At 37.1% G+C, this 13,911-nt stretch overlaps 1 protein-coding gene across 1 annotated transcript in view; it reads left to right on the forward strand.

The window, feature by feature from the left end:
• LOC124551011 (DNA topoisomerase 2-like) overlaps window positions 1-13,911 on the forward strand; it is a 146,397-nt gene that overhangs the window by 10,379 nt on the left and 122,107 nt on the right. The window contains exons 3-6 of the mRNA XM_047125855.1: window positions 2,580-2,760; window positions 5,809-6,052; window positions 11,414-11,626; window positions 11,698-11,871. Coding sequence (XP_046981811.1) covers window positions 2,580-2,760; window positions 5,809-6,052; window positions 11,414-11,626; window positions 11,698-11,871 — 812 coding nt within the window. The remainder of the gene's footprint in view (window positions 1-2,579; window positions 2,761-5,808; window positions 6,053-11,413; window positions 11,627-11,697; window positions 11,872-13,911) is intronic.

Raw genomic sequence — 13,911 nt, forward strand, 5'->3', positions numbered from 1 at the left:
TGTGCAGAATAAAATTACATCTTGCACCAGTAAAATCGTTTTGTGAATTTGAGAAAATTGCCTTCTGCCAAACATAGCATAACATTAACTGCTAAGGGCATAAATGAGCAAATTAACTGATTTCTCTTGATCATTTGTGCTCTACAGTAAATTGTGTAGTAGTTCATGTAAGCAAAATGTGCATGTTTTTAAAGGATGAGTAATTAGTATAATGAGGACTTCGTACATGAGTGATGCAGGTCACATTATTTACAACAATGAAGTGAAATGTAGGTAAAACAAACTGTGGACCAAGAACAACAAATTGAAGGACACAAAGAAGGTGTCATATTCAATACGATTCATAACCTAATATTGCTATTATTGGTGAATAAGAAAGGACAGTTGAGGGGCTAGAACACCATAGGAATATTTGACTGTCTGTGAGATTAGAAATTTGCAGAACAATACAGAGGATAGTTAGCACCACTCTGAGCTTCTAAATAATTAGGAATATTCACATGACCTTTCTCTGGCAAAATTTACCAACAGTTCATTTGGTTCTTGAAAAGTGATATTAATAGACCATATTTAAACAAAATAATTGTTACATAAATCCTCCTCTTCCATAGCCATGGTGCAGCAACTATGATATATTTTCAGCAGGAAAAGTCTATGTTGTAGGGACTGCAGAAGCTTTGTATTCCAGTATTTGTCAAGATCAGAAGTGTGGCCCTATCTTAGCATAACTGCATGCCTTAGCTGAAGGTACACACCAAAAGTTTTGGCTACTTATGACACATGCGTTACTTACAGTTCCCAAAGAAATTCTGAAGATGGCTAAAAAAATTGTAGTTTTTCATGGAATCTAACAGGCTAGAAAAGAAGGGAGGGAAACCTTGACACTTCATTAATTTACTCCAGTGCATAAAATGACAGGCAAAAATGACATTTAAAAAGACACACAAATGTAATTATTTTTCCATTATAATATTCACATATTAGTTGTGGAATGCAGTAAAAGTAGCCAATTGATTAGACAAAAATCACCAGCCTCTAACCACATACAGGGTGTTTCTGAAGGAGGTTGTAGTATCGACAATCAGACATTCAATTTAACATGTCTAGTTTTTATCGTTACAGAGGTCAGGTGTTAAGATTTAACCCAGTCCGAGAAGATGTTGAGCAAAGGCAAATGATTAAGTGCAAAGTTGATTTTTATAAATTCCAACATCAATGCAGTTTCGAATTCTCCAAACAAAATCTCTTGTAACTCTTCTGAGGTCCTGTTATCTTTTATGGGCCAGCATGGTTCATAATCAAAATGATCAGTTTCTCTTGTTTCCTGTTCTTTTGTATATTTCACCTTTCACCCATTCTGACAGGCAAATATCTAAATGTGGAGGTGTGGGGAACTTTGTGGCCAAGAAACATGACCATTTCTGGCAACTGTCTTCCAGGAAATGTAAGATTTTAAATGATATCACATAATGACAAGAATGTGGAGGGACCCAGTTATGCTGTAATTAACGTATCCAGTGTTGTAGCGGAAGGAACCTCTTCTTATATAATGCTGGAAGCTCGTTTTTGAGAAAGTCCTAAGTATGGCCCCCTATAAAATGACGTAACATAAAATGCCAAATCAAGATTGTCAGTCATGCTACACCACACATTTCAAGAGAGTAATTCTTGAAAATGTGTATCCACAAAGGCACTTGGGTTCCTGTCAAACCACTGGAGTGAGTCTGTGTTGTTGACCTTCATATTCTTCTCAAAGGTGTTGAATTCACTGTAATTGATAAGGTTGAAATTTCATTTGTTACTTTGATACGAGAAGTACCCTCTGCATTGTAAGCATTGATGTAGCCACCAATTAAATCGCTGTGTGTCGAGAAACTTTGTTGTTCAGAGGTGCACATTTTCTTTTACTTCAAATATTTTATTTGTATTCTTTATGCTAATCTGATGATTAGTGTGTGTTAAGAGAAATAACTTGCTATTCACTATTAATACATAGCAGAATATGGTGCTCTGTGTTATGTTGACTGTGAGGTGATTTTTCTTACTGAAGATTTGTGGCCTGTCATTCTTTAATACTCCACTCTTGAAAATATTATGTAGTAGAGATCTTGCTTTGTCCTTGCAATAGTGTAATCCAACCAGTAACAATATAAATTGAATAATAAAGTTAAGGCTGTCCATCAGTTACTGGAACTAGCTTTTAAGTACAAAGATTCGGAGAAAAAGTGTAAAACGCTAACTTTCAGTACTTTAAATAGTACTTTCCGTAAGAGAAACTGGAACAGAAGTAAGGAGAAAATGTAAAATTTGTGTGTGCTAGATGGAAGAAATCTACAAAACCTGGAGGGGGAGGTACTGCTCTGGCTAATTTAGATTTTTTCACCTTTGTTACTATTAATTATTATTATAAATGACTGAAGCTGTTGAACCCCCCCCCCCCCCCCCCCCCAAAAAAAAAAAATCCCCTCCCTGCCCTCCTGCACCAAATATCTGTAATTAATAGACTAATTTGATTGCATTGTTTGTTTAGCAGTGAAATGCTTTGAGATATAATATACCTCTCATGTCATTTATTTCAGGCTCTGTTGAACCTGTCACAGAACTTATGTGGATATTTGATACAGAGCAGGAAATGATGGTACAAAAAGATATTACGTACGTACCTGGTCTGTACAAAATTTTTGATGAAATTCTGGTAAATGCTGCAGATAATAAGCAGAGAGATCCAAAGATGGACTGCATAAAAATTGATATTGACCAGTAAGTAACTGCAGTGTAGTGTATCATGGGAGAGATGTCTCTGTGCTCATATGTCAAAACAGTATATCATGTAGTAGAGTACTTATGTATGAAACCTATGTATGTGTACAATTGTGCCTTGCAAATAAAAAATCTTTGTCTTGTGCTGAAGTTTAGCCCTGTGGAACTGGATTATTTCACACAATGACTTGGCTGGCATGGTCCTTGCTTGGTGGTGGCCATTTTAATGATGCTGCTTATGTCAACCATACCCAATCCAGCTGCCTCAAAATTGTTCTTAGACGAATTTGTGCAACTGAATAGCACACTGCTTGCTCCACATCCTATGGGAACCACATGTGACGTAAGACTCCCCCGTCTTGGAGACGATGCATTGACCACATTTGCAACATGGCCAGATATGAATTTCCATTCACATACTTTTCACACATATACACTCTCAACAGATATCGTGACGATGTCCTGGCCCATGTTGTAACATTCTTGCAAACATTGGTGATTTTCTTCATACCAGAATGTGAGATTGATCAAATATTCATCTTCCTTTGACATGATGCAAAAAGGGGTATTACACTGTTGTCAAATATTTCATCATAGTTCTTTCAGAATGGCTAGCATGTAGAAACAGAACTACCCAATATTTGCTGAGAAACTGCTATTTTCAGTGCCGTTAGTTTCATACTTCCCTGTTGTAATCTTTAATCACCATTAAATTACATTCCCTGCACAAATCTTGAGAACTTAGGGGAGTAAGATTACAGAAGAACAACTTTTTTACTTACCTTCATTATCTCGTCGTCAATGGCTCAGTCTTGTCTAAGAGTACTTTCTTGCAGCTGAAAATTTAGATTTCTTAGGTTCGTGATGACAAAATAACTGTTGCAGAGTTGCGTCTTGCTATGAATATCTTTTGATTTTATCCCATTATTCTAAATCACACTGACGTAACAATTTCCACGTTCAAAAACGGGTAATTACATTGTTGTTGGCAGGTTTAGCAAAATACGTGTGTTTCCATCAAAGGCATGCCCTCCACTACTTACATTCTGTGTACTCACAATACTCCAAAGAGTTTACAAATTAAGAGTTTACAAAACAAAAGAGGAATCATTGCTAAAATATATCATTTCATAAATTAATCCAGAAATGAATTTAATAATTAGTGTTAGGTTGTGCAATTAATAATGTGAATTTTAAGTGTGCTACAAATTTTGTAATTACAAATATTCTTAAAAAGAATAGTAATTTTAACTGTTAGTAGGTACATATCGAGTGTAACACATCAATTTCTTTGTTATACATTTTAGCCTGAAATATAATACATTGTATAGAAAATCATGTGAATTCTTTTTAATGAAACAGCTGAGATAATTTTAACCTATGTGAGATTTGAGATTATACGTGGTATCTGTTCTATCGAAAAAGATAATGCTGGAGGACGACGATTCATTACACTGTCAAAACAGGGAAGTGATTTGTTTCCAGTATAAATATGAAATGTCATAAAACTAGGATCTCACCTTCTGCTAACGTTAACATACAATAATATAATCTGCGTGGAGTGTAATATATACTGTTCACAGTAGTAGAGTCACAATTGTACTGTCAAAAACCTTTCAATGTGCGAAATGGCTTGAGGTGATGTGAAGTTCAAAAGGAGCTGACTGCAAATATCAGTGTACTTGTCAGGTACTTTAAGATGCTTTATGCCAGTTTTAGGTCGTTTTATGAATTTTTTTACATCAAAAACTAGGCACAGTTTTATATTCTTGCAAATTTGCTCCTTTTTATTTTTATGAAAGATCTTTTGGGCTTTTTCTTAAATCTATGCTTTGCATACCTGTAAATTCCCCTTAATGACTGCAACATTTAGTCCTCCAGCCTGTCAGCTTGTTCTGCTTATGTATTTATGTGCATATCTTGACCTACAACTCGCCCATGTTCCATTTCATTCAGCACAAAAACTCAACTTTCAGGTACCATAGCTGCATCATCAATGAATTGTATTGTGCTAATTTTGCGTTCTTGACAAACAACTGTTCTTTAATTCAATTTTCAGTCAACAAATGAACATCAGTGGTGGAAACGAACTTGCTTAAATCTCTTGTGGTTTTGACTTCTTGTTCAAATCTGTGTAGACTACTCCAATTTGCTCTGAAGAAAGGTAGGTTTCCATTTCCCTACCTAAAAAAGGAAAAACACTTTAATTCGTTATAGATTACAAAAGTCTTTCAATATTTATGCTTCTGCACACCACATACGCAACACACAATCATTTTTCAATGTGTGTGTTTGTGCCAGGCGCTATCTGTAAACATAAGACAATTGTTTTCATTGATCAAATATAAGATGCACTAGCTTTGATGAAATAAATTTCATGAAAGGCAACATTTGACAAAGGTTCCTTGTTACACTGCACCAAATGTATTTGACAAACTGATTTTTGTCAAAGAAATTTGGTAGTGTAATACCAGCCTAACGAGATGCATCATTTGAAAATTGTGCTGACAAAGCACAGTAGGCTGCAACTTTGTTCTGAATTGTTGTCAGATAATTCAACTGCAAATTTCAATCCAAATACTTTAATGTTTAAATCTTCTTAAAGTAGTTGTACATTGCTGGCCACAATACTTAAGGCTGAGTCACTCTTATGTGAATGGATTTCATTGGAGACTGCTCAGTTAAACGACGGGGCACAAAATTCCTCTTCAGCTTTCTTGCATGCACCATATGACCTGTCTTTGAGACCATGTAAAATGGAAGCACGTTTCTCCCAATCAACTAGTGTTGTATTACGATGTAGGGCCTTGTCAGATTAATCTAAAAATGCACCCATTATCTTTCCACAGCTGTAACAGTGCAACACAAGAGACTTCAGAACTGATTTAATGCATTTTGTCAGGGATACCAGTAAAACTAACTCTTCAGTTGAATGAAGTCAATATGGGTACAGGGACCTCTTGGATAACATGAAGAATTGCTTGATTATTTGCTATAATTTTTTGTTTTTCATTAAATTATTTACATTTAGTTGGTTGTCTTTGTCAGGGAAAACAACACAATATCAGTGTGGAATAATGGTAAAGGTATACCTGTTGTGGAGCACAAAGAAGAGAAGATGTATGTGCCCACCATGATCTTTGGACACCTGCTTACCTCGTCAAATTATAATGATGAAGAAGAAAAGGTCACAGGTGGCAGAAATGGATATGGAGCAAAGTTGTGCAATATATTTAGCACGAAATTCATTTTGGAAACAGCATCAAAAGAATACAAAAGGGCTTTTAAACAAGTAAGCTGAATTGTTATCCTTCGTCTCATGAATTTTTTTTTAGAATAATTTTATGTGAAAAATAGTTTTATCATATAAACATCTGGAATTGTGGCAGAGTTGTGATAAATAGTACCCTGCAACTACTTCATTATGTTGAGGTGTTTGGATTCATTTTTCTTGTGAGCTGATTGTCATGTTAACATTAACTGCAGCTCAGAGTAGTTTGAAAAAAAAAATTGCTCGTAATTTTCTGCTTTGGAGGGGATGTTAGAAAGAATAATACTGGACAAGTTGCTTCTACTTCAGGCTCTGAAAATAAGAAACGGAAAGAGAGGATTGACCAGATGCACACCCCTAGGCCTATAGTGGAACCAATGATTCTGTTGTCAGTGGCAATATTGTAAATAATTTTAAAAAAAGAAAAAAGGTAGTATTCAGCAATGATTGGTTTTGGATGACTCTGCAGATAGGGAAGATCAACTTTCCCTGTGATCATGAAAGAGCTCCTACAAGGGGACTGCATCTGCTTGTTGCCACTGATTTTGTCCAAATTCACTGATTTTGTCCAAATTTGTGGTAGATGCTGGGCTTCACAAGAAATGAGTGATAGAAATTTTATTTATGAATTTTTTCATAAAAAGTGTGACAAGGAAAGTGAAAAGAATGTAATGTCCAGCATAGTGTAGAGAAAGTGAGGGGTGGGGGATGGTTGGGTGGTTCTGGTCCGTCTGCAATTTGCAATTTGAGTGGCTGTAAGACGACAAACTGCCAGTGATGGCAAGTGATCACTCGGATAACCACCGAACACTCTCACAGGGCACCTAAGAGAGGTGCGCATTTTGGGATTCGTTAAGAATACTTTTGGAAGACTTGGTGTGCTCGAGGATGTGAATGACATTTGTTCATTGCATTCAAACTAAATTACTACACTGAGGCTATTTCTAAACATTACAGAAAGAAAAGGATTTGACTGCTGGCACAACAGAAATGTCAGTCTGAGGGGGTGAGAACTAACAGAAGTTGCAATAACTACCAGCATCTTAGGGTAATGAGCAGCACTAGGTGTGAAAAAAGGTGTGATGTGGAATGTACTTGAGGTTGGCAATGAGCAACACTGAGTTGGTGTACAAATGTTATGAGAACGTCTGAATACATTAATGCAGGGTTTTTAAATTATTGGTGTCAACTGTCTGTAGTTGGCGTGCCAGTATTGCAGGCAATTTACACGCATTGTCATTCTGACATGAGGCTTTGCAATCTCCATGGTGCCTCTTGCCAACTGAATCCAGGTATTTTCCTTTCCTGTTCCTCTGCTCTGTAGGTAGGGATTTTCCTGACCTTTCACTAATGAACTCTGTTTCACTCATTGTGCAGATGTACTGACGTCGTTCTCAGTAGCGAGAATCGTGCTTGCTGCGTGTAGTAAGACATGTCTGCTTGCTACTACCATCTGCTGTGGTAGCATAAAATAACATCTAGACAATATATGGAGTTACTAGTTCATTTTCTGAACTGAAACTTCTACCCTGGAACAACTGCACTGATTTAGATTTTGCAACCTTCTTCAGTTAAGGTTTTCCTTGTGTAACCTAAATGTTACCACTTGTATCTGCCACCTGTATGCAATGCACTTGTTTCCTTTCCTGGTGTGCTCTAGCTGGTTTGACAGCCTCAAGCTCAACAGTGAATAAGTAAAAAAGCAATCAACACAAAAGGAATGTTGGGATTTCAAATAAATTTCCAGGAGGCATTGTACTGAGTACATGGAAACTTCACATGTAAAATTACTTTCTTTTATCATCTTACAGTTGACGATTTACACATGCTTGGGTGGTTTTCATTATAAAAATAAGGGAACCTGTTCGTTTGAGGCTGCCCAAAGGTCAAAATGAAACTTAACGGGGTACAAAGTCCTGAAAGTCTTAATTACAATCCGTTCTATATAAATTTACTATACCAAATTTTCTTTTGCCTCGTTTTCATGCCTTTTATGAAAGCATTAGTAAACACAACATATTGGACACGATTTCAGTGTATTTGCATTATAAATAAGGTGAAAATTGAAAATTTTTAAAACTGAAAGAAAAAATGTATCTGCATATGAACTCGACCTCACGGCTCTTGGATTACACTTCTGTACTCTTCCTGCTGCTTGGAAACTGTGCTGACATAAATGGTGTATAACTCACCTGACCCACATCAAAGATGCTGTTTTTTGTAACTGCTTGCCCATCTTGATCTCCCACTTTTATTTCTGACAAGGCCCTGTTTATACCATAAATGTGGACAAAATCTGTGGCGATGAGTAGGTCTGTCCCCCTTGTTAGACCAGTTTACATTGGAGGATAAAAGTAGATATCATAGGGATACTAGTTGAGGGTTTTAGTGAAAATTCCATGCCAATTGGGTTGATTAGCAGTTTATCTATTAATGGTGCACTGTCTTGACAGATAACAAACATGAGCTTGTAAGGCATTTAAATGACATAACATATCCTGATTCTTGGGATCACTTACATATGTGAATGAATGGCTGTACTAGACTAGTGTTCATTAAATCTTAGTGAGATCCAAAGTAGCTCACATCAAAAATGAACAATCAAAAAGCATGTCACAAAAGTAATGTCTTATATCTTGTTGTGTAATAAGATATTATTTAATGATATTCTTAAAGTTAAAAAGAATTGTTCCATCATTTTAACTATTAGTCTGTAAACCGTGTTGGTTTCTTTGATTCCCTTGTATCTGGTAGAGATTCAGATTCCCCACCACAATTCAATACAGGTATGGACTCGGATAGTGCTTAGCAAGTAACAACGGTTCTATGACTCCACAGATGGCAGAAGCTGAGGTTACAGTGCCTATGCTACATCTTGAGTTCTGTGCTTAAATATACACTTGTGGTTACGTACAACATTTCTCTCTTATCACTTGGAGCCTTACGAACATCATAGAAGTAGGCTGAAATGCTGAAACTAGTGAGGGTTGAAAACAATCCCACTTAGGTTCCACAGATAGCACTATGGTGTGGATGGTCACATCTGTTTGGCAGACATATGTGTAATGAAAATGCTGATAATCCCCAACTGGAAGATATTGAATATATTGCAAAAACATGTTTGCAAAAATTCAAAGTAGCACCTACGTGGATAGTAGTGGTGACTGTTCCCCAGATTGTCCAGGTAACCATTTTTCCCCCTTGCACCTGTGAAACGAGTGTGAAGAAACCTTAATATATTGTATCATAAAAAGTACCCTCTGTTATGTTAAGTAGTGATTTGTGGCACATAGGTGTAAGAGGTACCAGATGTGTAGCACTCCCAAGACTGTCGCCATTTTTTTTTTTTATGAGTCTCACAGGTGAGATAGTATACCTTGCTTATGCAATACACGATTCACTACCATCTCTATTTGTGTGACCATTATCTGCAACAAGTGTGTACATACTCATTTTATAAATTAGTGTGAATTTACAAAACTGATACTTGCAGCTCACTAAGTTTGTTGGGTATGTTTGTGAATGTCTGCAGTAGTATTGTGAAGTGTAGTGAACATCCTTAAATGTTTCTTTTTGTTATTACAGTCAGATTAAAATTACTTCATAGTTGACGTCTGTCTACAATGTTGCCACATCCACTGCTAGCTACTACTAGATTATAGGGACACGATCAGTGGGTCACTTCAAGAATGCTGTTAACATTTCATGCGGAGTAATTTGGATGTGTCCAGTGAGGTACGACGGAAATGGAAGATGCTGTCGACAGCTGACTTTTAAGTGGCCAATGACTGAACTGCGGCGGACAGCGGGTGTTGTAGCCCTGAATTTAAATTCACTTATTCACCTAACCACAGCTTCGTGATGTACAATGTATCAAAGAAAACGGCCATATCCAAGAAAACGGCCACCAGCAATCTGCGGCAGAACCAAAATCGCTATCACGTTGTTTGTGCCATTTAAGACCACATCTACGAGCAAACTCTAGACAGAAGAATTTGTTTCAGCGGTAAAAGCAAACTGTTAATTTCTTCTGTCATGGGTTAATTGAAACTATCCTCAGTGAAATGAAATGATTTTATGGCATTGATGGCTGCTGAGTTGGCTACACAGGATGCTGCATTACCAGCTGATGAGCAGTCTGTTTGGTATTTGGTTGCATATTATAGGGGACACAAGCAGATTCCAAATGAAAAAAGAGTGAAGGGAAGAAAATGAGCAAATAAAAAGGTGAGTACGAAGATGAAAATGACATAGTGAAGTATTACAAATAAATAAATTTGAACCAGTTAATCGAATAAAAATAATAGTCGTGTAGACCTAAAGCGTCGACTGCACACAGACCATTCTGTTGCAACTGCATCGAGAAGGTTCTGACGTGATCACCAGTGGAAAGAGCAGGCAGTGCCACACCTTCAGAGAGACAGGCTTCAGAGCCACGGATCAGTGCTAATTTAACCAGCCGCCCATTGCTAGTTGGCCCAGTTCGGTGGCAGACTTACAGAGCATCGGTACTGAATAATAGGACATTACTTAGCTCGCATTCTGCAAATAATGATATAAAGTACTTGTTTGTAGGAGGCAAAGGACTCGTGAGAAGATAATTTTTTAGAAATAAACTTTTCTATTAATTAGGAAAAGTTTTGTTCAGATGATTTTGGATTCCCACCACTGGCAATTGCAACTTCTCTCCTTCCTTCCTTGTTTGTGTCTATGCTGACTCCCACAGAAGCTGATGCTACAGAAGTCATTTGATTAGAGTTAGAAAAATAGAAATTTCACTGCATTTGACAACATAAAAACCTGTGACTTTCCACACATTGTGTATAAGCTAATCATTGCCCGACACCGTTACGCAGTGGAAAATCGTATTTTTTACTCTGGTGACCTGCTCGTAACGATTAATTGCAGCCCACAAAAATTGGCTTCACGGAATGCCCTGCAAAGCTTATTTAATCCCTGTGGTTGTGATAACTATATACGACGCTGAATCGTGTCTTGTGGGGGAGGGATTAAGTAGTATTTGGTTAGTGCTGTGTATGATAAAAGTTATTTCATTAGCGTGTGCATGCGTGTGTGCGCTGTTTCCAGTGTGTTATCATGTGATGAAATATGAAATAAAAGAAATGACCCAGGATTTGGGATCTGAACACATCAAGAAAGCAAACTTGACAAGGAATTGAAAGTGAGCTAATTACTTGTTTCATGGCAGTTTGGCAATGTTGAATGGTTTGGGCGTCATGTTGAGTGCTCTGCAGGAAACCAACTCACACAGGAACGGTCAACTAACAAATAATTTTAATTGAACTACAATGTTTTAGGGAGCTCAGTGTTGCTAAAATTTACTTTTCTGCTTATATAAATATACATATTTTTAATTTACAGGTTTGGGCAAATAATATGGGCAAGACATCTGACCCAAAGATTAAGGATTTTACTGGAGAAGATTATACAAAAGTCACATTTTCTCCCGATCTTACAAAATTCAAAATGGAAGCTCTGGACAGTGATATAGTGGCTCTGATGTCGAGAAGAGCTTACGATATTGCTGCATCCACGAGGGGTGTCAAAGTTATGCTGAATGGAAAACGTTTGCCTGTATGTATTAGTTTATTTGTTGTGACTGTTCTAGTAACTGCAGGCACTTACACTGTATTCTTTAACTGCAGGTAAAGAACTTCAAAGATTATGTGGAACTTTATTTAAAAAATAAAGAAGATGAGACTGGTAATCCTCTGCAAATAGTGTATGAGCACGTGAATGAGAGGTGGGAAGTGGCGATAACTATTTCGGACAGAGGATTTCAACAAGTTTCATTTGTGAACAGCATTGCTACAACAAAGGTACGTGGCATTAGTACACACTATAGTCAGATCCACGGATGATGGCGGTTCATGCAGGTTAAGAAACGGACGGCAATTGCGCCTTTGTCGGTTCCTTGCGATATGCACGTACACATGCACTTAGCCTGACAAGTGCGTGTCGTGCAAATTATGTCTCTGACTTGCTTTTGTAGAATTTCACTTACCACCATCAGGGATAACTCAAGATAAACGGAATAAAAAATTCATGAAATAACTCGCTGTGGCCATGTTTAATGCTTGCATTCGGTATGACATTCACAGCAATTTGTTCAGAACATTCCTGAATGCTCATTCGGCTGTCTGAGAATGCATGATGTCGGTGTGTGGAATGAGCCCAAACTTGACCGCCATTGTTCGTGACTCCAACTATAGTCACATTGTTTAGCTGCACCAGGCAAAGGCTTTGTATGCAGAAATTGGCATCTTTTGAATGCTGTGCTTACAGTGTGCACACTCTCAGCTTCTTGATTGCATGGATTCTGATTTCTTAAGACCCAGAGGTAGTGCTCTGGTGATGTGTGCTTCATTGCTGCCAGTCTTATCAACCGGTGCAGTGTGTAGCAACATTATAGTAGTTGTTTGAATGTGGTTTCTTATTTCAATGCCGTGAAGTGGCTGGACGTATCATTTCTTTGGTCATTGCATCATACAGGATAAATAAGTGAAAGATAAAGGATAATTAGAACATTTATCTGCAGAAAGGGATTCAGATATAAATAAAATTAGATCTACACTGTATTCAAATTATTTGTGGTAAAAAAAGTTGTTTTGCAGTAAATTATACTATAAACAATACTTTCTGGTTCCTGAATACCTAATTTTGTAAACTCATTAGATTTCTTTTTAAGGTGTCTGACAGCATGGTACACAATACAGGCCAGGACACTATTGCAGAAGCAATGAAAAAACCATGCCAGGTGTAAGAGAATGTAAAACCTCCAAGGAGGTGTTTTACAGAAATTTAAAATTTCCAAACAGATTCTTGTCATGTATAAAGTATACCAGTGACAAGACACAATCAGCACCTTCACTGTGCAATAACAGTAGCAATGAGTGCCACTAAAACATTGTTACTGAAGACGATTTTTCGAAATTCCTTCAGAGATGACAAAGTAAATATTCCAGAATATGAATCAACAGAAGCTGCCAATACGAGTGACTTAAAATAGAAACCCCCAGTATAGCAAAGCAACTAGAGTCCTGTCCAGATAATGTACCAGTTAGGTTCCTTTTGCAGTACACTGGTGTAAGAGCTACTTACCAGTCATATACAACCACTTGCACAAAGAAAGCTGCACAGCTCATACCAGCACACAAGAAAGGAAATATCGTATGTTTGTGAATATAGGCCACACTTTTTTCTTAAATTTTGACTTGAAAAATCGTGGTGCAGCCTATAATAAGATTTTTCCCCTCCAATCATAAACTGCCAATTTCAAAATGGCATACATGTATTTTCTGGTTTGAAATTGATACTGTTATTTATTACCGCAATTACTTTTGTAAACCATGAAAGACAGTGCTAGAAAATAGCAGAAAAACTGATGCCTTGTTGGTGAACACAGTAGCTGTGTATTTGTTCACTCTTCCCCTGCATTTCACTGTAATCTGTTTGGTATATCAAGATACTGGTGTTTGGTCTGTGTTCCCTATTTGGGGAAATAAATAAAAACTTTTGTGTCGGAGTTGGATCATGTAATGCTGGAAAGATATTTGTTTTCATAAGCTGTAGGCCAGTTTTTACGCAATTAAGTTCTGCGACAAAGACATTATTTCATTGCATAAATCACTGAACCTGCCCCTATTAAACTTAAAATTCTAATGGTGAAATGTTTCAGCTGTCAGTTTGAACAGTTTGTTGTGGCAGCATATCCACATTTCCTGTTTTGAACTACAGAATTGAGGATGTCAACTTTTTGAACTCTTGTAAGAGTTTGTCTTCACTTACACGCCACTGACAAACATCTATATGAAACCTATGTCCAAATTTCCACTTTCTTTGTTACTTTGCATAATGTG

This window comes from Schistocerca americana, chromosome 9 (genome assembly GCF_021461395.2).
Source record: "Schistocerca americana isolate TAMUIC-IGC-003095 chromosome 9, iqSchAmer2.1, whole genome shotgun sequence".
Classification (NCBI taxonomy): Eukaryota; Metazoa; Arthropoda; class Insecta; order Orthoptera; family Acrididae; genus Schistocerca; species Schistocerca americana.